General features: G+C 39.4%; 2 protein-coding genes across 2 annotated transcripts; one reads left to right on the forward strand and one right to left on the reverse strand.

The window, feature by feature from the left end:
• Positions 1 to 14,590: 14,590 nt before the first annotated feature.
• LOC115673486 (transcription factor bHLH3) lies at positions 14,591 to 17,024 on the forward strand. The gene is made up of 2 exons (XM_056314594.1): positions 14,591 to 14,717; positions 14,812 to 17,024. Exon 2 carries the CDS (start codon positions 15,251 to 15,253, stop codon positions 16,772 to 16,774), a length of 1,524 nt encoding a protein of 507 aa, XP_056170569.1. The 5' UTR covers positions 14,591 to 14,717; positions 14,812 to 15,250; the 3' UTR covers positions 16,775 to 17,024.
• A 6,122-nt stretch (positions 17,025 to 23,146) lies between these two features.
• LOC115673600 (F-box protein At1g67340-like) lies at positions 23,147 to 24,562 on the reverse strand. The gene is made up of 3 exons (XM_030595813.2): positions 24,459 to 24,562; positions 23,645 to 23,807; positions 23,147 to 23,548 (listed from the first exon to the last, which is right to left on the reverse strand). Exons 1-3 carry the CDS (start codon positions 24,560 to 24,562, stop codon positions 23,147 to 23,149), a joined length of 669 nt encoding a protein of 222 aa, XP_030451673.2.
• Between the last annotated feature and the right edge of the window lie 2,243 nt (positions 24,563 to 26,805).

Consider the following 26,805-nt stretch of genomic DNA (forward strand, 5'->3'; position numbering starts at 1 on the left):
TTCAAAGATTAAGCACTAAAATAGGATTACCAATGAAATCCCACCAAATTAAAAATACTGATATGTGTTCTACATAATTCCAGCGAAAAACAAAAAACATAATTCCATTTCACATAATCTGCATCAGGGGATGAAACAGCTCGAATGATAAGGCCAAAATAAGAAAGCAGGGATACAAGTAAAATTTCTTTGAGGAATTTTCACAAACATGTAGTGGGCTACTTATAACAATTAACAGGGATACCTCTATGAAGTTCTAATAATGACCCAAAGAAACATAGTCATTTTCATTAGCTCTAATTGAAGATCAGACTCAAAGTATTGCCCGTGTTCTTGCTCGACGGCCCTCGGGCGCCGCGCCATAGCCCTGGACAAGCAAACTTAGATTCACAATGCTACAAACTACGAGTAGATGTGAAAAAAAATGAGTTGTATTCGATATTCAATAAAAATATATTCTATCAATTTGTACATAAATCTTATATATCAATCTTGGTATAGCCGATGTCATTCTTTTGAATTCACTTAGCATCCAAGACTAAATATTTGATATTTAATTATGTAACTTCCATTTAACAATGTTATTACTCATTACTTACTTTTTTACTTTTACTACGGGTTTCCCCCTAAAATCCAAAACTGATTTTTTTTAATAAAAGTCGAAACGGTAACCTACATAATTCACGGAAAATCGGAATTTAAAAGTAGAAGGCACATGTAAGCATCCAATCTAGCTTTACCCATGTGAGTGTTTCGATTAATCCTTTGGTGTCCAAGGGGGTACTATTGACTGAATCTTTGGAGCAGGCGACGCAAGTACACACGTCATATAGACAATTTCGTCATGATAGCGAAGCTATATCGCATAAAATAAGTTACTACTAAACAAATTTCGACCAGTGCCCAATCCTACGAAATCAATGGCCAGATCATAAGAACAAAAACGCGACTTCCATTTGTTTATCTGGCTCTTGCAAGTCCGGTTAATGTCCGGGAATCATATTAAATTACATGATGTGCCCCGCCGACCGAGCATTTTGCTAATCAAGAACGTGTTGTGCTTAATAATAGAGGCAAAGGATAATACGAGATATTCTGAGTGCCACATGCAAAGCATCTGCTATCCTGTCACATCTTTGCTTGGTGGGTAAGGCAAAAGCATCGATTTACATAAGAAATCATCCTATGAGATCACTGCTTACGAAAGCTGCAGTGCACGGATTGATTTATTAGACAAGGGCAGGACCTTTCACATAATGGTCCTCGAAGTCGGTCGATGCTCAATTCGGATCACATAGTTCTATTCGATTAAAGGTCTCTACGATACGTGTCCGAGTGTAATAGTAATCACATGAGTCGTAAGCGAATTTATCAATTGACTAGCGAATTTACAATTTGACACGTATCCATCGATTCGATTGATTTAGATGCTCTTTCCTTGTACTTCAGTAATGCAAGCCGTATTTAAAAAGTCACGTATCTTGATTTGCAAGATCACATAGGTTGGAGAGAGGGATATAAAGGGCCTGTTTAGTAACCGGCTAAACAGTGCTTGATTCTATTTTTTTATTCTCGGGAACAAAAACAGAACAGAAATTCGTTTGATAAATTTTTTGTTCCCGGACACAAATTTGTTCCCAGAATAAGTTTTGGAACAAAATAAAAAATGAAAAAAAAATTGATTTTTGATTATGGGAACAAGAATCAGAAATAAAAGAGAATTTTTTTTTCTTTTTCTTCTTTCCTTCCTGGCCTGTGGCCAGTTCTTCTTCTTTCCTGGCCTGTGGCCAGTGGCAGGTGACCATGGGCCAAGGAAGGAGAAGAAGAAAAAAGAAAAAAGAAAAAAAAAGAGAAATAAATATTAAAATATTTAAAATATTATTAATAAAAAGAAAATTTATGCAGTTATCAAACGCATTTCTGTTCTTTTTCTATTTCAGGAATAGAAATTTTGGACCGTTACCAAATACCTTCAAATGCTCAAAAATTATTTACGAAAATAAAATTATTACTAAACGCACCCAAAAGGCACAAAGCCCTTTTATTTGCAAGTTCCTTGGAGGGACTTGGGCTCTTGTGGGCCTTTTATTTTTCAAAATTGGAAAAAGCAATACACGTGCAGTAGATGTCCTTAAACTTGTCATGGAGGTACAATTGAGTAATAAAACTTACAAAAAGTGCAATCAAGTTCTAAAACTGATCAAGTTGGTTCAATCAAGTCATTCCGTTAACTCCTCTAACTGGGTTAATAGAAAATACTGACATGTCTTATTTTTATTACTTTTTGAGATATGTGGTGATGATGTGGTGCTTGGTGGGCGCCACGTCCGAAAAAATATTCAAAACTATAAACTAAATTAGATGAAAAAAAAGCTAAAAAAAAACTAAACTCACAACCAACGATTGTGGAGCCCTCGCCGGTGGCTGCCACCAAAGTCGCCGGGAAGGGTCGGCGGAGGTTGCTTGGGCCTTTCCGAAGCTCGGCGACCCTTGCCCCAGATTTAAGCAAGGACTATCAGCCCTCGCCTGGGATCAGGGCTGGCGAGCGTTACCCACCCCAGGTGAGGCCTCATCGACCTTAGGCGAGGACGGCGACCCTCGCTCAGATCTAGAGCGAGGGTCGTGCCCTCCCCCAAATTTGGGCCTGTAGGCCATTGCTGGCCCTTCTCGGTGACTGTGGCGGCGGCGACCGGTGGGGGCTTTGCCAAGCTGTCATGGGTGAGTTTATTTTGTTTATCTAATTTAGGTTGTATTTTTTTTTTCTGACTTAGAGCTTAGTGGGCGCCATATCATCGCCACGTGTCTTGAAAAAATAATAAAATAAGACACGTCTGCATTTTTCATTAGACAAGTTGAACGGAGTTAACTTTAGGACTCGATTAAATCAATTTGACAAATTTTAAGACTTGATTGCACTTTTTGCAAGTTTTAAGATTCAATTGCATTTTCATGATAAGTTTTAAGACTTTTAGTGCATATATCCCCTTTTCAATTTATGTCAAGATATTTTTAGACTTTTAATTATGACATTGGGGAAAAACTAAAATTGTGTGCGCTTGAAATTCATCCAAACTTTTGAAATTTATTTAAAAACCTATGTTATAAGGAAATTTTAGTAGAAGATTTTTAAAAGTTAAGATCGTATATAGAAATGCTAGTGCTCCTAATTATGAAACACGAGGAACCGGACAGAAAGTAAGTTAGAAAATATAGTATGAACTCATTATAATAAGCGGTTTGCATTTCATCAAGAACAAGAAAGGATGAAATTTCAAGAAACTGTTGTATATTTTCTTCTAAACGTAACCATTATTTCGATGATTATCTATATAATTAATTATCTGACAAATATAAATTGCAATATTTTCTTCCCCAAAAAAATCGCATATATAACTTTTATGACTTTAATGGAATTTGCTAATAAGTTGTATGATTAAAAATCACATATTTGAAGATAATGAAAAAACTTACGATATTTTCATCAAGAAAAAAGAGATCAATTTAAATAATTTAACCGCAGTTTTAACTAGCCATTTTATGGCTAAAGTATTTTAGAAATTTTTTAAGAAACCTATAGAAGTTATAGTATCATCGGGAACTTCACATGATATTAAATTTTTTTTTATCGATACATCATATTGATTCAAAGACTTGCATACGATGTCATTTATCTTAACGAGGATTTCAATTAAAAACAAAACAAGGATTTCAATCAAATTGGCAAACTTGTACGGATTAACTGTACGGATTACCAATTAATACTTGGTTTAAATTTGACATTCCCATACGACTTTGGATCGAGACGTGACGAAAGAAAATAAGTTTTTGTTGAAAAATAATGTGACGACTAGTTTTTGTGACTAAACAAAGAATAAGGACGAACATTGAAAATTCCTACAAGCACGCGACCCTTCAATTGGAATTGGAATAGATATCTCAACCCTACTTCCTATAGAACTTTCTAACCAATCTATATGCCCTCTCTCTCTCTCTCTCTCCGTGAAAAACTTTTCTATGAAGAAATATTCAATAAAACCATGTTTATTTTATTTTTTTTCTCGGTGATTTTTAATATTAATGCATTAGACTTCTCTAAAGAAAATTGTTGCACATACTGTCACGCCCCGAACCCCAACGGGCTCGCGACACCCCTCGATGGTCAATCATTGAACGCGACGTCCCAGGACGCGTCGCCAACCCAAACGAAACACCCAACGATAAAGGCAAGCGGAAGCGAAATTAAAACAACCAGGACAATAAAATATGACAAAGGGATAGCAGCAAAACAATAATTCCAAATACACAACATCAAAAGGGAATAGTGGTGGGGTATCCTACTGCTATACAAAAGAGGGGCACACAAAATATGGGATAACTTGACCCGTCCTCCATCCCCGAGATACCCTGGTGTCGTCTCCAATCAATCACGGTCATGAGATCGAAAATGGTTATATAATAACCGTGAGAACGAGTCTCAATAAGCAACCCCTATACCCCACATAGGCCAATGCGTACCCAGACAAGTCGTACATGCAATCTACCCGATTACATATATATAATTCACATAAATGGACTTACCTCGCCATCCAACCACATGCCCACACTGCACATTAGTCAAATCATAATAATGCAATAATAGTCAATGACACATCAAAATCATTTGAGCGCCATACACACGTACTTTCATCCAATTCAACCCAAACACATTTCACATGCGCATCCATCCAACTTTCACACGACCGGGTCAACACCACCCAGTCCGCCCTCCGATCAATCCGGCTCTGTCCCGGTCAACACCCCAGCGAGGACCTTTCAAAATAAGCTTTCACATGACCCGGGTCAACACCCATGGTCGGCCCTCCGATCAATCCGGGCTCTGTCCCGGTCAACACCCACAGGACCTTTCTTACTTTCACACGACCCGGTCAACACCCCACGGTCCTTTCTCACAACCCGGTCAACACCCTCGAGGTTAGCGGCCCTCCGTCGATCAGGGCTTTTCTCATGCACATGCACCATAATACAAAATTCACCATGCTCTTAGTCATATAAATCAATTTCAATCACCACCCTTTCACTAATGTCAATCTCGCACGCCACATCAGTCAACTCAATTCATGCTCCCCACATCGGTCCACCGACCCGACATTCATGTCGGCACATTCAATTAATCCAATTCACCCACAAGCGCCACGACAATTCAGTCAGGCATATTTATCTCGATCAATCACTAAATTAGCCGCACAATTATCGCCACAATAATTCACCAATTAAGCACAATCGCCTAATTAGCCCACGCCTAATTAAAGTCCTAAGCCGGTACTAAACACATCCTAAACAAGTCTAAAAATACCCAAAGTACTAGGTAGGGTTTAGGAAGTTACTTACTTGGTTTTGGCCGGAGAAAATCGGCTCGGGCCTAAAATGGCCCGGGTGAACAAAGTCTTAGAACTAGGCGCGGGCATGGGTCAACGGGCGCGGTGGCCAAATTCACGGAAAATCGGAATTTAAAAGTAGAAGGCACATGTAAGCATCCAATCTAGCTTTACCCATGTGAGTGTTTCGATTAATCCTTTGGTGTCCAAGGGGGTACTATTGACTGAATCTTTGGAGCAGGCGACGCAAGTACACACGTCATATAGAAAATATGCCATGATAGCGAAGCTATATCGCATAAAATAAGTTACTACTAAACAAATTTCGACCAGTGCCCAATCCTACGAAATCAATGGCCAGATTATAAGAACAAAAACGCGACTTCCATTTGTTCATCTGGCTCTTGCAAGTCCGGTCAATGTCCGGGAATCATATTAAATTACATGATGTGCCCCGCCGACCGAGCATTTTGCTAATCAAGTGCGTGTTGTGCTTAATAATAGAGGCAAAGGATAATACGAGATATTCTGAGTGCCACATGCAAAGCATCTGCTATCCTGTCACATCTTTGCTCGGTGGGTAAGGCAAAAGCATCGATTTACATAAGAAATCATCCTATGAGATCACTGCTTACGAAAGCTGCAGTGCACGGATTGATTTATTAGACAAGGGCAGGACCTTTCACACAATGGTCCTCGAAGTCGGTCGATGCTCAATTCGGCTCACATAGTTCTATTCGATTAAAGGTCTCTACGATACGTGTCGGAGTGTAATAGTAATCGCATGAGTCGTAAGCGAATTTATCAATTGACTAGCGAATTTACGATTTGACACGTATCCATCGATTCGATTGATTTAGATGCTCTTTCCTTGTACTTCAGTAATGCAAGCCGTATTTAAAAAGTCACGTATCTTGATTTGCAAGATCGCATAGACTGGAGAGAGGGATATAAATGGCATGTTTAGTAACTGGCCAAACAGTGCTTGATTCTATTTTTTTATTCCCGGGAACAAAAAAGAACAGAAATTCGTTTGATAAATTTTTTGTTCCCGGGCACAAATTTGTTCCCAGAATAAGTTTTGGAATATAATAAAAAATGAAAAAAAAATTGATTTTTGATTATGGGAACAAGAATCAGAAATAGAAGAGAATTTTTTTTTCTTTTTCTTCTTTCCTTCCTGGCCTGTGGCCAGTGGCAGGTGACCATGGGCCAAGGAAAGAGAAGAAGAAAAAAAGAAAAGAAAAAAAAGAAAGAAATATTTAAATATTATTAATAAAAAGAAAATTTGTGCAGTTATCAAACGCATTTCTGTTTTTTTTCTATTCCAGGAATATAAATTTTGAACCGTTACCAAATATCTTCAAATGCTCAGAAATTATTTACGAAAACAAAATTATTACTGAACGCACCCAAAAGGCCCAAAGCCCTTTTATTTGCAAGTTCCTTGGAGGGACTTGGGCTCCTGTGGGCCTTTTATTTTTCAAAATTGGAAAAAGCAATACACGTGCAGTAGATGTCCTTAAACTTGCATCGTGGGTACTGATTGAGTAATAAAAACTACAAAAAGTGCGCAATCAAGCTTAAAATCGATCGAGTTGTGTTTATTTAGTTCATTTAACTCCTCCTCTTTGGGTTACTAAAAAATGCTGACGTGTCTTATTTTTATTACTTTTTGAGATACGTAGTGATGATGTGGTGCTTGGTGGGCGCCATGTCTGAAAAAATATTCAAAACTATAAACTAAATTAGATGAAAAAAAAGCTTAAAAAAAAACTAAACTCACAACCAATGGTTGTGGAGCCCTCGCTGGTGGCTGCCACCAAAGTCGCTGGGAAGGGTCAGCGGAGGTCGCTTGGGCCTTCTCGAAGCTCGGCGACCCTCGCCCCAGATTTAAGCAAGGACTATTAGCCCTCGCTTGGGATCAGGGCTGGGCGAGCGTTACCCACCCCAGGTGAGGCCTCATCGACCTTAGGCGAGGACGGCAACCCTCGCTCAGATCTGGAGCAAGGGTCGTGCCCTTCCCCTTTAGGCCATTGCTGGCTCTTCCCGGTGACTGTGGCGGTGGCGACTGGTGGGGGCTTTGCCAAGCTGTCATGGGTGAGTTTATTTTGTTTATCTAATTTAGGTTGTATTTTTTTTTTCTGACTTAGAGCTTAGTAGGCGTCATATCATCGCCACGTGTCTTGAAAAAATAATAAAATAAGACACGTCTGCATTTTTCATTAGACAAGTTGAACGGAGTTAACTTTAGGACTCGATTAAATCAATTTGACAAATTTTAGGACTTGATTGCACTTTTTGCAAGTTTTAAGATTCAATTGCATTTTCATGATAAGTTTTAAGACTTTTAGTGTATATATCCCCTTTTCAATTTATGTCAAGCTATTTTTAGACTTTTAATTATGACATTGGGGAAAAACTAAAATTGTGTGCGCTTGAAATTCATCCAAACTTTTGAAATTTATTTAAAAACCTATGTTATAAGGAAATTTCAGTGGAAGATTTTTAAAAGTTAAGATCGTATATAGAAATGCTAGTGCTCCTAATTATGAAACACGAGGAACCGGAGAGAAAGTAAGTTAGTAAATATAGTATGAACTCATTATAATAAGCGGTTTGCATTTCATCAAGAACAAGAAAGGATGAAATTTCAAGAAACTGTTGTATATTTTCTTCTAAACGTAACCATTATTTCGATGATTATCTATATAATTAATTATCTGACAAATATAAATTGCAATATTTTCTTCCCCAAAAAAATCGCATATATAACTTTTATGACTTTAATGGAATTTGCTAATAAGTTGTATGATTAAAAATCACATATTTGAAGATAATGAAAAAACTTACAATATTTTCTTCAAGAAAAAAGAGATCAATTTAAATAATTTAACCGCATTTTTAACTAGCCATTTTATGGCTAAAGTATTTTAGAAATTTTTTAAGAAACCTATAGAAGTTATAGTATCATCGGGAACTTCACATGATATTGATTTTTCTTTTTTATCGATACATCATATTGATTCAAAGACTTGCATACGATGTCATTTATCTTAACGAGGATTTCAATTAAAAACAAAACAAGGATTTCAATCAAATTGGGCAAACTTGTACGGATTAACTGTACGGATTACCAATTAATACTTGGTTTAAATTTGACATTCCCATACGACTTTGGATCGAGACGTGGCGAAAGAAAATAAGTTTTTGTTGAAAAATAATGTGACGACTAGTTTTTGTGACTAAACAAAGAATAAGGACGAACATTGAAAATTCCTACAAGCACGCGACCCTTCAATTGGAATTGGAATAGATATCTCAACCCTACTTCCTATAGAACTTTCTAACCAATCTATATGCCCTCTCTCTCTCTCTCCGTGAAAAACTTTTCTATGAAGAAATATTCAATAAAACCATGTTTATTTTATTTTTTTTCTCGGTGATTTTTAATATTAATGCATTAGACTTCTCTAAAGAAAATTGTTGCACATACTTATGGTGCGTGCCCATTTAGGGCGCTAATGATAACAATTTTATTCAAGGAATAGATTTCTGGCTAGAAATAGATTTTTCTATTCCTTGAACGAGTTTCTGAATAGAGATACGCGTTTGACATCGATACAAAATTTCTCTTCCCGGAACAGATATACGTTTGATAATGATACAAAATTTTTCCCTCTTACGCTTTTTCTCATTCATCGACGAGTGGCGTGAGGCGGGGGGTGGAGGTGGCTGGCGGCGGGCAGCCTGTGGCGGCGGCCGGCATCGGTCATGGGGGGTGGCGGCGGCCAGCAGTTGGTAGGTGGCAGCCGCATGTGACGGGATATTGGAGGCGAGGGCGAGTGATGAGAAGAGTTTTTATTTATCTTTTTGTTTCAGAAATAGAAAAGTAAAAAAATTTACTTCATATTTCTGTTCCAAATCTATTTCTGAACTAAAAATTTGTTCCAAAAATAGAAAAAATGAAATTGCATTCAAACGGATTTCTGTTTCAAACCTGTTGTTGGAAACAAAAAAATGGAAAAACAGAGAAACGTAATGGTTATCATCCGCGCCCTAACTGTTTACGAATAAGTAATGTGAGATTTTATGGGACAATTACCAACTGTTCTAAAATCTTAAGATGTTAGATGAAGATGTGGTTTAATATTTATTTATTCTAATACTCCCCCCTCACACTTAGTCTGGTCTTTTTGCCTAGTACTAAGCGTTGACATATTTAATCGGGGAGGCAAATGGGGTCTGGAAAGATTTGAACTCAGGACCTCTAGCTCGATACCATGTGAGATTTTATGGTACAACTAATAACTGTTTTAAAAGTTTAAGCTGTTAAATGAAGATATGGTTTAATATTTAATTATTCTAATAAGTAAATTTGTCAAATCACTCAAGGTAATTTTTCTTTTGCATGGCGTTCATAAAATCGTACGTGATGCATAATCATTATGTATGAACATAATCTTACGAGCGAATATGAAATGAAGGTGCGAATTTATAAAAAAAAGGTCGAAAAAAGTAATCTTCCATGCAAAAAACGTGACAATCAAAGCTATCCATCCACTTTGATATTCATTTATTCGTTTTCCTGATCACTGAGCCTATCCATAATCCATATCTTCTTCCCCGTATCGTTGTTAGTGGTTATCAATCCTTTTATATATATATATATATATATATATATATATATATATATATATATATATATATATATATATATATTGGAATTTCTTAAAAGATCGTACATATACTTTTGACTTTTCTGGTCCTCCATTCAAAGCTTTGAACGTCGACCAAGAAAATAATGTACGTCGTCCTTCGGCATCTAACGATTATATCTCTTCTTGGGTCAGAATTGTCACTCACCCTAAAATTGATGCTTTTTTACGAGACAAAAAAAAGTTGGGACCAGAATTATCACTCAATTCAAAATTTGTGCTTTTTTTTTTAGAATTAGCCCTAGTCTGAATAGAAAAACCCCGTACTTCACATGTCAGTACCACGTGTCATGACATGTATAGAAACAAATATCTCTCCTTGGCTATTGTTGTCACTAAATTATGGAACGATCCTGAAGATGTGAATCCAGCTCGCACATAATTAGATGAAGTAAGCGCCGCGTGAGTCCACATAACCCCACGTTGCATGGGCAGTGGGCTCACATTCATCGGGTTCATGCAATAATGACTCTCTGACTGTCCGGCCTCTCTCTCCTTGGGTTATGTTTGTCCGCTTCATCTCTCATCCTCTCTCAACCGCCGGCTGCCATCAGGTTAGCGCCCTCTCTCGCTCGTTGCCATGGCCACCGGGGTATCAACCGCTGCACCAAAGGGCGGCCCAAACCCCGGATCCGAGGTCTGATGTCGCGGCCCGCTAGTCCGTGATGGGGATGCGGTGAAGGGCTTGGGCTTGGGCGATGGCAGTGCATGGATCCACTCCCGTCACTAAGGAGAAGCAACAGTTCTTTTTGTCGGACAAGCCGCCTATACATCTGTGAGCTTTCTGCACATGGATCCTCGAACTGCAGATATGATAAGCGGGTGTCATATAACGTGAGGTTTAAAGTTCTAGTAGCTCGATTGAACTGCTCGAAAATTATTTGAACTGGGCTCGACAACCATCAGAAACCTACTTGATTAATTGCTCGATTCGAATATCTGAAGTTTTAAGGGGGGCTCTAACCCTAATTTGCCTAACAAGATCTAAGCCCGCCCGTATATTGGAGCCTAATCACTGTAAAGATCTGTTCGTCGAATGGGCAAGTTCTTAGAGGGTTCAATTCACCTAGCTCAAGGGACAATACCCCTTTTTTTCCCGGCCAAGAGTCCATATGCCTCAAACACGAAATAGTTGCTTTTGGTTCTGAGCTTATGGCTTCAAAAAGGTAGGACTTCCTCTTTATATATTGCTCGCTTGCTCACTTGGCCATCTCGAATAGTAGAGAAAACTGAGGAGAGAGAGAAGTGTTTGAGAGGAGAATGTTTATGTGGAGAATGCTCCGTTACTTCTTATAAATTATAATGTTGGATAGGTGATGATACAAATGAAAAGGAAGGGGCCCATATACATTTGAGCCCTTCCAATTACAATCTTAGATTTCCCTTTGACCTAACAATGAAGATCCAATCTTTTCATCTACCATCTACCCCATTCATTTCAAGAATTCTCCAGAATACAAGTTGTACATTACCGACAACAACGTCAACGACAATTTAGAGTACTCACTAAACTCTAGACCCTTAAAAACGTGAAGGCTTGTTCGGTCGCCTTAGCCACCTCCTTGGCCTGTTGTGCCTTGGATACCTCTCGTCCACGTAGTTGACTAGCATAGTGACAGATCATCCTGTAAGTTTTCCCAAGGAGTCACCTAGTGATGCCACCTCTCTCTCTTAGCAAATTGACACCAAGAAAAATGAAGAGGGTGCTTGCGCCCATATAATGCACCTGTCATTTCCACTCGTAAAGTAATTAACCTTCTAAAGCACACATCCGGAATGGAGGAATCCGCATATCATTGTCCAGGTAACATCCTTAATATCGATAACCACAATCTTAAATTATCATTCTCAAGATTACCAAAACAGATTGATTGTAAGGACGCCTTGGTATGGCTCGCTAAGTCGTTCATGGTTTCATGCCCATATGCAATTCACACTATTCATTCTTGGCTTTTCTATGCATGGATAATTGCTCCGAGTTTCTGGTATTTTCATCCTAGTTCCCTCCCAAAACAAATTCTTGTAGGCAAAAGCACGTGGCCGGAGCTCATCGGACGAATCGGGAAGGTTGCGGCGGAGATCGTAGAGAGAGAGAACCGCAATGTTAGAGCCCGGGTGTTGCCGGAGGGGACGCCGGTGACGAGGGACTTCAGGTGCGATAGGGTTTGGGTTTGGGTCGATAGGTAAGGGAAGGTCACTCAAGTTCCACATATCGGCTAATATGTCCTTCCCATTAGTTGAACTCCGGTTGCTGCTCAAGTTTTCTCTGTGGTTGTTGTAGTTGTTGGATGCTTGGCCTCTCTCTTTCTTCTTGCCTACCTTACTCATCAAGAAAATAGTTACATAAAATTACTATGTATTCTTATATTTATGAGATAGTCATGGCCCTCAAGTGATCGAGGAGATCATCTTTAACCCTTGATCCGCACCTCATTTCACGCCTTAACTGTTTCAAATACCAAACTTAATTGTACGGTTTAACAATTAAGTTCTTATCATCTTTCCTTTATTAGCCTACTAATCGACAAATCATGTTCTTGCCTTTTCAAGGGATTAAAAAGAGCACGCGGCACCAAATTTGAATAAGGTTTTTTTTTTTTTAAATCACACTCTAAGTTCAACATAAATGTGGGGCGACACGAAGTGGGGGCGGCGAGACCCAATTGCCATCCCTCAACTTTAATGATGTCGAAGCCTAAGATGCGTGGCTTACCACGTAAAGGCATAGAGCATCGCGTGTTACGTAATTCCGGAACTTCAGCCTCCAATCACGAACCTACCTATCGAAAACAACATCGATGGGACGTGTTTTGGTCCCGTATTGAAAGCTACTTATTACGAGCGAAAAATAAGAACACGTCTCCTTCTTATAATTACAAAGGGAAGACCCAAACAAACCATAAAATACCAAAATATCGTCCTCAGTTTCCACTTCGATACCAATTTCCCCCCCCCCCCCCCCTTCTCTTTCCAAAAACATCATTCGGCATCCTCGTACACAAATCCTATGAGCGAAGAGATTCAAAATTGCCCTCCTCTCGTAAGACACCGACTCCCAAATTGAGGTCGACGCCACCGGCGTCCGCGGCCTCGACTCTCGGATTGAGGTTGCCGTGGTGGTGACCTTGTGGGGATCGTCGGCCACCAAGCTCGTCGGAAGTCGAGCCCCAACTCTAGGAGCCACCAGAGAGAGAGACACGGGGACAGCATTCGGTGGTGGCTCTGTGGCGAGGGACGTGAGCAGAGCAGAGGGGAGAGAGAGAGAGTATAGAATATCGATATAGATAAGCGGTGTTTCCAATTTTTTTAGCGACGTTCCACGTATTAGATAAGTTTCTTTAAAAAAATCTAAGAGAGAGACTATACCTAATATATATATCTACTCATCTTGCTAATATAGACAAAAAATTACATTTCACTGATAAGCAGTCGGTAAGTTATTCAAATAAAAATTGGTTCACTCATATAAGAGTTGATAAATTGAGGCATTAGTACAAAAAAAAGAAAAAATTATAATTTATAAACTCTCAAAACGAAGTATTAACTTTATAGAAGTTGTCATTAAAATATAAAGGAAATTTGTTGATCCGTAACTCTTTCTACCAAGGAGCTTTCGACACTTACTAATTTTTTCAAAACTCTAGCTGTACGAAAAAAAGGTTTGTTTTTCTGATAGAACAACAATAGACTGGTTCTGACGATTCTTATCGTTACGATAAAAATATGAACGAAGAATTCATAAAATGAAAGCGCAGGTTTTTTACTAGTAGAAACTAAAACTAATCCCTGTACTTATATTTCATCTTGCATAACAAAAATCAAAATCGAGCCCGGATATTTTATTGCAAGAAAGATTAGATTACTTAAACGAAAAAAGAAAAAAAAAGAAAAAGAGAGAAACAAATCCATCATATAAAGGCCCAAACCTCGGATTCTAACGGGCTGGGTCGAAGCCAACACATGTTGTCATTTCCATAAAACCTCTTGCACCTTCTTGCGTCGACGGTGCTGCTGCTGGTCATGAAACACAATGCAATACAAACATGTCCAATTTTGAGGCGAGCGACGTTCGGTTTTAGAAGTCTCTTGCGACGCAACCATGTGGGTCATAGCTGCTTTGAGCCACTGGCTTCAGAAAGGCCGAGATTCGGCCCGAGAAGCCTTAGCCTTCGGGATGCCAGAGCTGTCGTCGAACGATTTCGATTGCCAAAACCAATTCGAAACATGGGTCTCGCTCGTCGGACGGCGAATGTCAATCGCGCGCTCGACGTCCGTTACCGGGGCCCGCCGTTCGATGAGCACGTGATTCGCGTGCGTCGTGGGACTTTATCATCGCGTTGCGGGAAACGCTTATATCGAGAAAAAACAAACGACATCACAACTAGGCCTGCGCCAGGGAACAGGAACAGGAGAGGAGCCCCTGGTTTAAGGATTGGGAAAGTTTCGGGGGGCGGGTACAAAAGGGTGGTCGGACTTCGAAACGTGTCGCAGTTCGATCTTGAAATTTGATCGTGGCCCAGGAGCACGAATTCAAGAATCTCTCTTTTGACTCCCGTGTAGTCCGTTCGGGTGGGCATCCGAGCGCCTCGAAGATCAACGGCGGAGCCACCTCCGAGCTCGGCAGGTACACTCGGTGTCGCTACACTGAGGGATGGTTTCGACTCCTTTTCTCGATTAGAAGTCTGGAACTTGTTCTCTGCTTTTCTTTGTCGGAGTAGGACTAAGCTTTATTGCTGCTCTTCTGGGTGTGGCTGCTTCGATGGGTCTAACGGGTTGCTGCGTGTGAGCCTGGTTTTTGCTGTACTGGGTCGTCCTCTCTTGCTATGCTCGTGATTCGAGATCTCGTCGATCTCTGTGGATTCTTTGAAGATCTGGGTTTTCGGGTGTCCTTAGAATTGGATTAGAAATTGAGGCTTCGAGGTATTCCTGCTAGATTTGTGTTACATGGTATTCTAATGGCGTGTGGATCTTCACCCAGTAACTGCGAGATGCTTCCGCTGAGTCGGTAGATTTGGGGCTCTTCAAGTCTTAGCTTTTGTCGATGCTGTTCGAGATGCCTTGGGGCTTCGCGATTTGTCGGATGGTGTTTCGCTAGAGGTTTCGATTAGTCGATCGTCTGTTCTACTTGGAGGGGTTAGGGTTTTCGTTTATTGATAGATGTGGAAGCAGAAAATGGGTGAGAAGTTTTGGGCTAACGAAGATGACAAGGTGGTGGTTGAGTCCGTGGTGGGTAGCGAGGCGTGCGAGCTTTTGATATCTTCTGGAAATGCTGCGTCTGATGTTACGTTGCCTGGTGATTTGGGTGTGCAACAGGGGCTAGCTCAGCTTGTAGAGGGGTCTAATTGGAATTATGCTGTTTTCTGGCGCGCCGCAAGCTTACGAACTGGCGGAATCGCCTTAATTTGGGGCGACGGACATTGCCGTGACCCAAAGGTTGGCGCAGCTGAAGATGGAAGCTCCCACCAAAATGTCAAATCAGATAGAGTTGAGAAAAAGGAGGAACTGAACAAGTTGGTGTTGCAGAAGCTTCATAGCAGTTTTGGTGGGTCTGCGGATGATAATTTTGCTTCAAGGTTAGATGGAGTCTCAGATGTAGAGATGCTTTATCTGTCCTCAATGTACTTTTCTTTTCAGTCTGATTCTGCGTATGGTCCTATGGGATCTTTGAAGTCCAATAGAGTAATTTGGGCTTCGGATGCACCGACTTGTTTGGATCATTATCAATCGAGGTCATTCCTTGCAAAGTCAGCTAGCTTTAAGACGGTGGCATTTGTGCCTTGGAAGAATGGTGTTGTGGAGCTTGGTTCTGTCAAAGCAATTCCAGAAGAACAAAATATTGTAGAGATGGTGAGGACATTGTTGGGAGGTCCTGCTTCTAACAAAACGAAGGTGCTTCCGAAAATTTTTGGGCAGGAACTGACTTTAGGCGGTGTAAAATCTCAATCAGTGACCATCAACTTCTCCCCCAAGGTGGAAGATGATTCCATGTTCACTTCAGAAACGTTTGACGCACAGAGGGTTGATTCGAATCAATTTCATGGGGGTACATCAAATGGATATCCTAGTGACAATGAGGGAAAACTGTTTTCGCATCCAAACCAAATTGTCATTGGGGGTTTCAGTCCTCAGACAAGAATTTCTGGCTTGGAGCAACACAAGGATGAGTCATCTCACCATGCTGATGACCGAAAGCCACGGAAAAGAGGAAGGAAGCCTGCTAATGGGAGAGAAGAGCCGCTCAATCATGTGGAGGCAGAACGCCAGAGGCGAGAGAAGCTTAATCAGCGGTTTTATGCATTGAGAGCTGTCGTTCCCAACATCTCCAAGATGGACAAGGCATCGCTCCTCGGTGATGCCATTACATATATCAATGATCTCCAGATGAAAATCAAGGTCCTTGAAACTGAGCAGGATATGGTTAACAATAAGCATAAACCGCAGCTAGTGCCCGATTTTGATGTTCAGATGAGACATGAGGATGCAGTTGTGACAGTGAGTTGTCCCTTGGATGCTCATCCAGCTTCCGAAGTCATAAAAACTTTGAGAAATCATCAGGTTGCTTCAGAATGTGATGTCTCCATGAAGGATGGTAACGAAGTGATGCATACATTCTCCATCAGGACTCAAGTTGGCGGCGCCGAGCAACTGAAAGAGAAGCTTGTGGCTGCTCTTTCAAAGTAATCTCAACTTCTTAAATCCATGCGTGAGGTGAATCTCGCCACCTGCCCTGGATTCGTTTGTGAGATATTTGAGTGATGTAGGTTGTTGACTAGTAAATTTAGATGCATTTCTTGACATGTAACTGTTTGTATTCATATATAAATTGTTGGACAAGCTTGTTAAGGTCGAGATGTGACAGAGTGTCCTGCTAATGTGCCTACAGTATGTTGGTGCGGAAGAATAAAGGACGACTTCAATTGTAGTGTTTGAACCTCTGGACTCGGTCATTGTCAGCTTGTTAGCTTTTTCTTTCCTTCTATTCTTCACAATGTTCGCTAGTTACCTTCGGATTGTCAAGTTTGATGCACAAAGTAAGCATTGATTTGCATTTGCGTCATTTCTTCCATACTCGATATGCTTGGGCCACATGTTGTGATTCACGTGTCGTGATATGTGAAGCGGCGTTTGTGTGCCAACAGTCATTGTTCTGATCTTCTGCAAACCAAATTTGGAGCAGTCATTACTATGGGGACTGCGGCTGCTGGTGCATGAAATTAGCAGTGCTCTGTTTCTTCTCTCTATTTCCTTTTATCTTCTTTTGGTAACCCGATTAGCAGTGACTTGCTATGGCCAACGACAATAATAGAATAAAGTTAGCGTTGGCTTGCAAGAGGTAATATTTGGATCATGTCGTGGGCTTGCGTTCCGTATCATAGTAGCAGCATCGGTGCCTTTCACGTACAATTGGAGCATCGATTGCGTGCAAAAGGAAGCGGGCGGTGGATGCGGAGATAAATACAAGTTTATAAAAATAACAAATGTCGTTAAATTAAAGGGATAGGTGCATTAGAAGTCTCAAAATTTGTCACGAAAGTGTAATTGAGTCTTAAAACTTTCAAAAAGTACAATCAAGTCCTAAAACTTGTTAGCATTTTATTTGTCAAGTTATTTAGAGTTAATGGATGACTTGATTACACCAACGTGACAAGTTTTAAAACTTGATTACACTTTTTGAAAGTTTAAGGATCCAATTGCACTTTCGTTACAAGTTTTAAGACTTGATTTTGAAAATTTTAGTACTCAATTGTACTTTTGTGATAAATTTTAGGATTTCTAGTACATTTATCCTTATATTAAAAATAATTGAACAAATTTTTGTGAGTAACTAAAATGGGGATAATTGTCCAAAAAGTCTTAAACCTATTGTAGGGTGGCCAATTTAGTCCTAAACCTGTCAATTATGCTAATTAGTTCTAAACCTTTTGATGATTTTCCAATTTAGTTATAAACCTTTCGATTATGTTAATTTAGTCCTAAATCTATTATTTGGATAATTGGCCAAAATGACTAGATTGACAAATTGTCAAAAGGTTTAGGATTAAATTAACTAACCGTTAAAAATTTTAGGACTAAATTGGCACAATTGAAAGGTTTAGAACTGAATTGGCTACTATATAACAGGTTTAGGACATTTTGAATAATTTTCCCATCTAAAAAATAGCAAGTCACATAAATAAAGATTGGTAAGTTCATATAACATTATGTAAGTTTGAGGCTGTGGAAAATAAACAAATAGAGGTTACCGAAAAAACTAGTGACCGACAATAATTTTTACTACCAGTCCTTTTTAATGCTTACCAACTCCTTCGAAAATCTACTAGTAAAGAAAAATGATCCGTATAATTTAATGAAACAGCAGAATCGTACTGAGAGTAGAAGACGACTAGAAAACACAAAATAAGATCCATATAATGATTGATCAACAATAGGGGTTTTGTTGCAGCAAGGTTAACACAGTCGCTTGAACATTGTCAGCAAAAATTGCACCGCCAGCACCACACCTTGGCGACTTTATCGACATTGCAAGATCTAGCTCCATAGTTGCCGTGCGTAGTCTGATCTTTTTTGCCTAATTCTAAGCATAGATATATTTAATTGGGGAGAAAAATAAGGCTTAGAAAGATTTGAACTCATGACATCTTACTCTGATATCATGTGAGATTTGGTAGGGATCATCGCCAACTATTCTAAAAGTTTAAGCTGTTAGATGAAAGCGTAATTTAACGTTTAATTATTGGAACACAAGAAGTTCCTTGGCATGTAGGATGACCTTTGGGTGATAAAGAGAAAGTTAATGACAGCCACGTCCTAATTGCGTGCTTACGTCGCCCGCCATAGCGAAACCTTTGTCCCTCGAATAATTGGGGCTTAAAGAATGCAAACCAGCTCTAACGTGATAAATTGTTGATGATGAGGCTATCAAAATGTGATGATTAAACATTGTACGGACTGATCACAATGGTGTACATTTGACTTCTCCAAGATTGTGGTTCGCGCTCATCAACCAAAACGCATCTTCTTGGATCGGGAGAGAAAATAGGACAGCTGATGATGAAGCACTAGTGAAAATTATATAATGTTACTATATCTCTTTACATTTAATCGTTGCGTCAAAATTTCAATAGGTTGTACAATATTTTTCCCTTTATTGTTTCACAGGCGTAAATTTCACTTTTCACACCCACGGGAAAGGAAAATATGCAATTTCATCCGTTAAACGATGGAGAAGCAGAGAGAAATGAAAGAACGAGGGAAGATTTACAATGAAAAAATCGTCAGTGTTGCAACTTGAAGTCCTTGTGGATTAATTATGCTCGTTCACTTCTTCCTATCTGCGGCCACGCCGGATCAAACCATCTCTTTGTCACTGGCATGACCGGCCGGAGGAGCCACTGCAGCGTGGCCCGCGAAGTTCCTGGTCTGCGCGCAAGGCGCCCCTCCTCTGCTTGGGGTGTAGCCACACCCGTTCCCGGGAGGACAGACCGGGCCCTTTTGCAATATGTTGAACAAGCGATGGGGGTCATGATTTTGATATTCATCTCTTTGGTGGAGCGATCTGCAGGCTTCATTGGGTTCGAATCGTAGCAACAAAAGCACAAGAACGGCCACTAGAAGTGCCCTCACGAACTTCATTGTTTTTGGGGGATCGATTGATTTGATGTTGCCGTCGAGAACGTTGGAATTTGATTAGGGTTTGTGCCTATGTGTTGGTATTTGTAGACCATATAGGCCGAGTCTGACTTCAAATCTTCTTTCGAGACGTGTTTTTGAACGTTGACTATCTGTGCACGAGAGAATATGAAAGGATGAACGGGTCAAACGCAAGAATTGTGCGTTAGTATTCGTATGATTCGTGCACACACGCTGACAAGAATGCGTCACCTGGGGAGCGGTTCTTGATACGATGTAATTACGTTTCGTAGGTTCCTGTCTGTTGGTTTGGGAATTAGGATTGCAGAGGTCGATGTCATGGAACGTGGCGCAAGAAAACACCTTTATCTGCTAATTTTGAACGTCTTTGCTTGTTCTGTCGTTGTTTTGCAACCAGTGAAGGCCCGTGCTAGGAGAATTGGTCATTCCATGTCGTTCGTAGGGACGATGCGGCCGATGGATAATTTTTTCGAGCCGGTGAATTTCTTTAAGAGATTGTAAGTGATAAAGAATGGTTGGGAGCAAAAGGTACCGGTAATCCGAGTTTTCGAGAGCTTCTTGGTAACTTAGGACACTTTCATGAATTTTATTTACTCTTTTTTTTACAGCTTACAAATAATCAATATCAATATGATTTTTTTACTAAATTTTAGTTGTCTTTCTTATCGACGCTTAAATTTACTCACTCTACCAATCTTTATTTGAGTGACTTACCTACTTTTGCTAATAAAGTAACTAACTAATTTTGGGTTGCCAATTCTCATTTGAGTTGTTTATCAAAATTTATTAGGTACTTTTTTAATTTATCAACTTTTGTTATCGTTTAGCAACACTTATATTTAGAGCTGTGCATAGTTTGGTCTTTTTTGCCTAATAGTAAGCGTGAATATATTTAACCGGAGAGGCAGATGGAGCCTAGAAAAATTTGAACTCAGGAACTTTTGCTATGATATCATGTGAGATTTAGTGGGGACCATCGCCAATTGTTCTAAGAATTTAAACTATTAGATGAATGCGTGGTTTAACATTTAATTACTGGAACACAAAAAGTTCCTTGGCATGTAGGATGACCTTTGGGTGATAAAGAGAAAGTTAATGACAGCCACGTCCTAATTGCCGTGCTTACGTCGCCCGCCATAGTGAAACCTTTGTCCCTCGAATAATTGGGGCTTAAATAATGCAAAATCAGCTCTAACGTGATAAAATTGTTGATGATGAGGCTATCAAAATGTGATGATTAAATATTGTATGGATCTAGCACGAGGTGTACATTTGACTGCTCCCAGATCGTGGTTCGCGCTCATCAACCAAAATGCATCTTCTTGGATCGGGAGAGAGAATAGGACAGCTGATGATGAAGCACTAGTGAAAATTGTATAATGTTAATATATCTCTTTACATTTAATCGTTGCGTCAAAATTTCAATAGGGTGTGCAATATTTTTCCCTTTATTGTTTCACAAGCGTAAATTTCACTTTTCACACCCACAGGAAAAAAACATATGCAATTTCATCCGTTAAAGGATGGAGAAGCAGAGAGGAATGAAAGAATGAGGGAAGATTTCCAATGTAAAAATCGTCAGTGTTGCAACTTGAAGTCCTTGTGGATTAATAATGCTCGTTTCACTTCTTCCTATCCATGGCCACGCCGGATCAAACCATCTCTTTGTCACTGGCATGACCGGCCGGAGGAGCCACCGCGGCGTGGCCCGCGAAGTTCCTGGTCTGCGTGCAAGGCGCCCCTCCTCTGCTTGGGGTGTAGCCGCACCCGTTCCCAGGAGGACGGACCGGGCCCTTTTGCAATACGTTGAACAAGCGATGGGGGTCATGATTTTGATATTCATCTCTTTGGTGGAGCGATCTGCAGGCTTCATTGGGTTCGAATCGTAGCAGCAAAAGCACAAGAACGGCCACTAGAATTGCTCTCGCGAACTTCATTGTTTTTGGTGGATCGATTGATTTGATACTGTCGTCGAGGACGTTGGAATTTGATTAGGGTTTGTGCCTATGTGTTGGTATTTGTAGGCCATATCGGCCGCGTCTGACTTCAAATCTTCTTTCGAGACGTGTTTCTGAACGTTGACTATCTGTGCTCGAGAGAAATAGAAATTTCTGAAAGGATGAACTGGTCAAATTCAAGAATCGTGCATTAGTATTCGTACGTTTCGTACACACACGCTGACAAGAATGCGTCACCTGGGGAGCGGTTCTTGATACGATGTAATTACACTTCGTAAGTTCTTTTCTATTGGTTTGAGAATTAGGATTACAGAGGTCAATGCAAAGGAACGTGGCGCAAGAAAACATCGTTATCTGCTAATTTTGAACGTCTTTGCTAGTTCTGTCGTTTTGCACCAAGTGGAGGCTTGCAAATTTCTTGATACGATATCGTTGACTTACGATGCTTAAACTTACCAACTCTATCGATTTTCATTTGAGTGACTTACCTATTTTTTTTATTAAATTACCGATTAATTTTGGATTGTTAACTCTCATTTGAGTTATTTATCAAAGTTTGTTTGGTACTTTTCTAATTCATCAACTTTTGTTATCATTTAGCAACACTTTTATTTGCCTCTCTTACAAACAACTTAAATTCACGAACATTTATGTAAATTTACTGAACTTTATTCGTGTGAATTATCAATTTTTCTCCCATTAGATTACCCACCGGTTTGGGTTTACCAAATCTCGTTTAAGTTACTTACTAATGTTTGAAGCATTTATCAGATTTTTGATTGAGTTATCAACTTCTATTTGTGTTACTTGCTATCCCTACAAACTCTTTTTAGAAAATATAGATCTCAAGTTACTATTAAATTTTGCGTTACCAACTCAAATTGCTAGGGACTAGTGACAGGCTGTGAGTGTGAGCTATAATAAAGTAAAAATCCTATACTTTCCATCTTGAAATTCGAAAAGGAACTTCATATCACGCACGGAAATCAAACTTCAATGCAAAATTATAAAAATCAAAGAAACCAGAACGTGCAAATTGGAAGACAAACTTCAGACTTTTGAAACGGAAGGGTGGCAGTGGTTATTGAGGCTAGAGGAGACGGTATAAGATAATAATCGATGAAAAATTTAAGAAAGATCCTTCTTTTTTATTATTTAAAACTTTGGAGAGTCACAATTATGTGAAGACCCAGTGGCGTCGTCTGAAATCTCTCCAAGAAATTTCTTCATGTGCGTGCACAATTTCTTCCTTAATTTATAGTGGTGGCACAGACAAAACTTCTGTTCTTGATCCAAATGGCAACGAAATGAGTGATTTTCATCTTGGGAACAGAGGACCTTCCTCGACATGTCTCCAAAATTTTCGATGATTCCACGCTTCAATTTGGCTTCTCTCTCATCTTGTGAAACTAGGTTGCGTTTGGCAAAAGAAAACCTCTCGTGATCACGGGCGTTTGCAATACTTGTAGATGATCTCTGTCTCCGCTCGGCAGATGCATTGTTCGCATTCCGTGTTGTCGTAATGGTCGATGTCGCGCACCCATCCTCTCCTCTCGCAGTGCTCGTTCTGCATTCGGCAGTCGTAGTGAGGAGGCTCTCCTTTGAAGATCGTCGCGTTGTTCCACCACATGTTACGCACGGCGTCAAGGTACTTCTTGCGGCATTCCACCACTCGCCCGCTCGCATAGACTTTTCTTAGCAATCGAACTCCCTCCTCCTTAAACTCGCCGCCTTTGCCGATGAGGAGGAGCCCAACGACATAGGAAGCTTCAAGATGCCCGATCTGCGCAGCCCTCTTTAGTAGCTCCATTCCTAGCTCCACCTTCACGAAACTTATATACTCATACTACAACATTCACAAATCACAAATGGTTAATTTCTAGCTTTGAATGAAATTATAGAGAATAAATTAGAGAGATAAATCATGTAATTAAACACGTACCAATCCTTGCGTGTACAAGGCTTCCAAATTATCACATTTGATGCACCTCTGAATGAAGGCGTTGGCTTCTTGGGGATGCCACCACAATATCTTTGAAATCTTGTCGAGTGATATTTGTCGGTATACGTAGTCTTCTTTGGCTAATTCATTAAGAATTTTGCAACTGCCGGGGAGAAAAAATGACAAGAACAAGATCTAATTATCTAGGTCGTAATATGAATCAGGCATGCTACCGGGGAAAGGAATTGTTTACGGCAAAATAGAAGATTAGTTTATGGCGCTAGTAATGATTTGACGTCATTTGCAACGATATCATAGGAACAACAAATTTCATTTGTACAGTTAATATATGAGCATATTATCATAAATTCTAATGCTAGTATAACAATTGCAATGGTTCTTTGTACTCCACAGTTGACACTATATTATATCTTCTAACGTCGGATTCCCAGTAACTTTGAAACCATATAATCAAGTTTGTATGGCCAACATCGAGTTTAAAAATCTTTATTAGATAAAGTCATCTATCTAGCAAGAACGCTTGATTGGATGAATAACATCACAACATACAACTACAAAAGCGCTATGTATTACTGTATTAGAATTTCTCTCTCATGTATGATTCAGAGATGAGTAAAATAGGAAAAAGTAAAACATTTGCCCCATATTATTAAAAGAAACCTAGCGAGCCCCAGATTATTAAATTCTCTACAATTTTTTTGCTAGAAAATTAAATTCTCTACAATCATTATTTCTTTAATCAATCAATCGCATGTTAGAGAGTATTTTGTTGAAGGGGAAGATTAACTGATACCTTATTTTCACGTTGAAGAAATCGTCCATGGAGTTGGCGGCGACAGAAGCAAGAATCTCCACCACCACATCATTAGGAAGAACATGGAAGGATTCGATCTCCATAGTTCGCAGACAATGGTGAAGCGACTCAATTTTGATCGCGAGAAAATCGTGTTTCTCGAATCTTTCGGTCTTCGATTGCTCGAGGCAAAAGCAAAGGAAGTATACTAATAATGATTGAAGTGATTGAATAAGAAGAAGAAACTACTCGAAACTTGATCAATGCTTGAAGAGTGAATTCATATAGTGTATATTTATAGAAATATTTTACACTTGTGTTGAACTAAAACCTTGTACGATTCCAATTAGGAAATTAGATTTGACGCAATCTCAAGTTTCGTCTCCTTTTAAGTTGCTTGTTTCCTGTTTTGGTGAGGATTCACATCTATCCATCAATGATCACCCTAGAGTCTAAATCAGGAAAGTGAAATTTACGAAGTAATTGGAGTGAGATTAACACAGTTTTAAATAACGGTCATGAACTCGAGCCCTAAAAAACATTAAATATTCTCTTCTCTTGTAAGTCTAGCTTGTTTGGAAGTGCTAACGAACTGTACTTTCTAATTTTACATTTTACTTTCTTTTCAAAATAATAAATATTTTAAATTGCATAAAATTATGAAACAGATCTAAGTTTAACTTGGGCTCATATTGAAATATTTTAAACGATTTTAATTATTTATATTGTACGCTCTATACCCTAAACGGGAGAAAGACACTACAAGTGCCAACAGTTGTATATGATGCTCAATTTGGTGCCAAAAGTTTCTTTTGAATCACTTAAGTGCTAAATTTTTTGAAAAACGATCACTTAAGTGTTAACTCCCATATGATTGATCGAAAATCCGACGTGGCCTTATTTATTTATTTATTAATTTCTGAAGCCGACGTGGGTTGCTAGAGGTCCAGTCAGCATGTCAACAATAAAAACGACGTCGTTCGGCAGATTTCGCCTCGATAAGAACACCCTAAATCCTCAAATTGAAAGAGAACTCCAATTTGAAAACCCTAACCGGCCAATTTGAGCACTTATTTTGGTTTGCCCCCAAAATTACCAGCTCAATCTTGCAAATGGAGGGTAAGAGCCTCTGCAGAGGCTCACATTTGTTCCAACAAAGCAAACACTAAATCCCTAATTTTGCCCTCGTTGCCCTAATTTTGCCGTCGGAGCCTCAAGGAGAGAAGATGACAAATATGAGTGAGTGAGAGTTACAGAGATGGCAGGTAAGTGACGGCAGGCGAGTGACGGTGAGCGAGTGACGGTGAGCGAGTGACGGTGGGCGGGCGACGACCTAGAGATGGCGGGCGAACGAGCAAGCGACGGTTAGTAGTTTGTTCGTATGCGGTAACAGGAAGCGACACCCTCATTTTCATCCACTTTCTGGGACGTCATTTTGGCCAGACGCTATATGCAACGTCGTTTCGTTTATTGGAGCCATGTCGAACGAAAAAATGACATCGTTTTTCACGTTCACGTAGATTGTGTTTTAAAAAATATGCCACCTCACTTTTTTTTTATAAAAGCCACGTATTAATTTTGGCCGGAATTTCTTGCCGTTGGTACTTGAGTGATCGTTTTTTCTTCGATTTGGCACTTAAGTGATCCGGCGAAAACTTTTGCATCAAAATGAGCGCCGTACACAACTTTTGGCACTTGTAGTGTCCTTGTTCCTACCCTAAACTAAATGGGTGAACACATATTTTTAGGTTTCCTTGGATATTCTTTCCTCAGGCCTAGCTCAGTTTTCATGTTGATGCAAGTTTTGGCTTTCTTCTCTAATAAAAGTAACCCATCACTAATCCAAATTTTTCACGCTCTCGTAGAGGTCGGTAACATTTATATGATCGTTCGCAAATTTGATTAGGCATTTGTAAAAGAAGTAAATAAAATTTTGTTAATGATAAGAAAAGTATCATTTTTCAGAAATAAGAGAAGTTGTTAATTTAAAAAAAAAAACCTAAAAAATATCGGTAACTAACTCAAAAAAGAATTAGTAACGCTAAACTAGTTGGTAACTTAATCGGACAAAAGTTGATATTAACTCTTATTAAGATTGGTAATTTCTAAAAAGAGCCAGTAAATTTAACGAGTTGATAAGGAAGACAAATAATAGCTGATCAGTATTAAACAAGAAACAAGAAAAGAATCGCCAGTATGAAACTTAAAAGAGAGTAAGTAAACTAATTTTATTTGATAACCTATTGGGAGATAAGCAGGTATTATGCAAATAAAAGTTAGTGAAGTCCTATAATTATTGATTAATTTAGGCACTTGTAAGGAAAGTAAATTAAAATTGGTAAAAATA

This window comes from Syzygium oleosum, unplaced genomic scaffold, assembly GCF_021117445.2.
Source record: "Syzygium oleosum isolate NSW1041296 unplaced genomic scaffold, Sole_v2.1 Sole_v2.09, whole genome shotgun sequence".
NCBI classification, from domain to species: Eukaryota; Viridiplantae; Streptophyta; class Magnoliopsida; order Myrtales; family Myrtaceae; genus Syzygium; species Syzygium oleosum.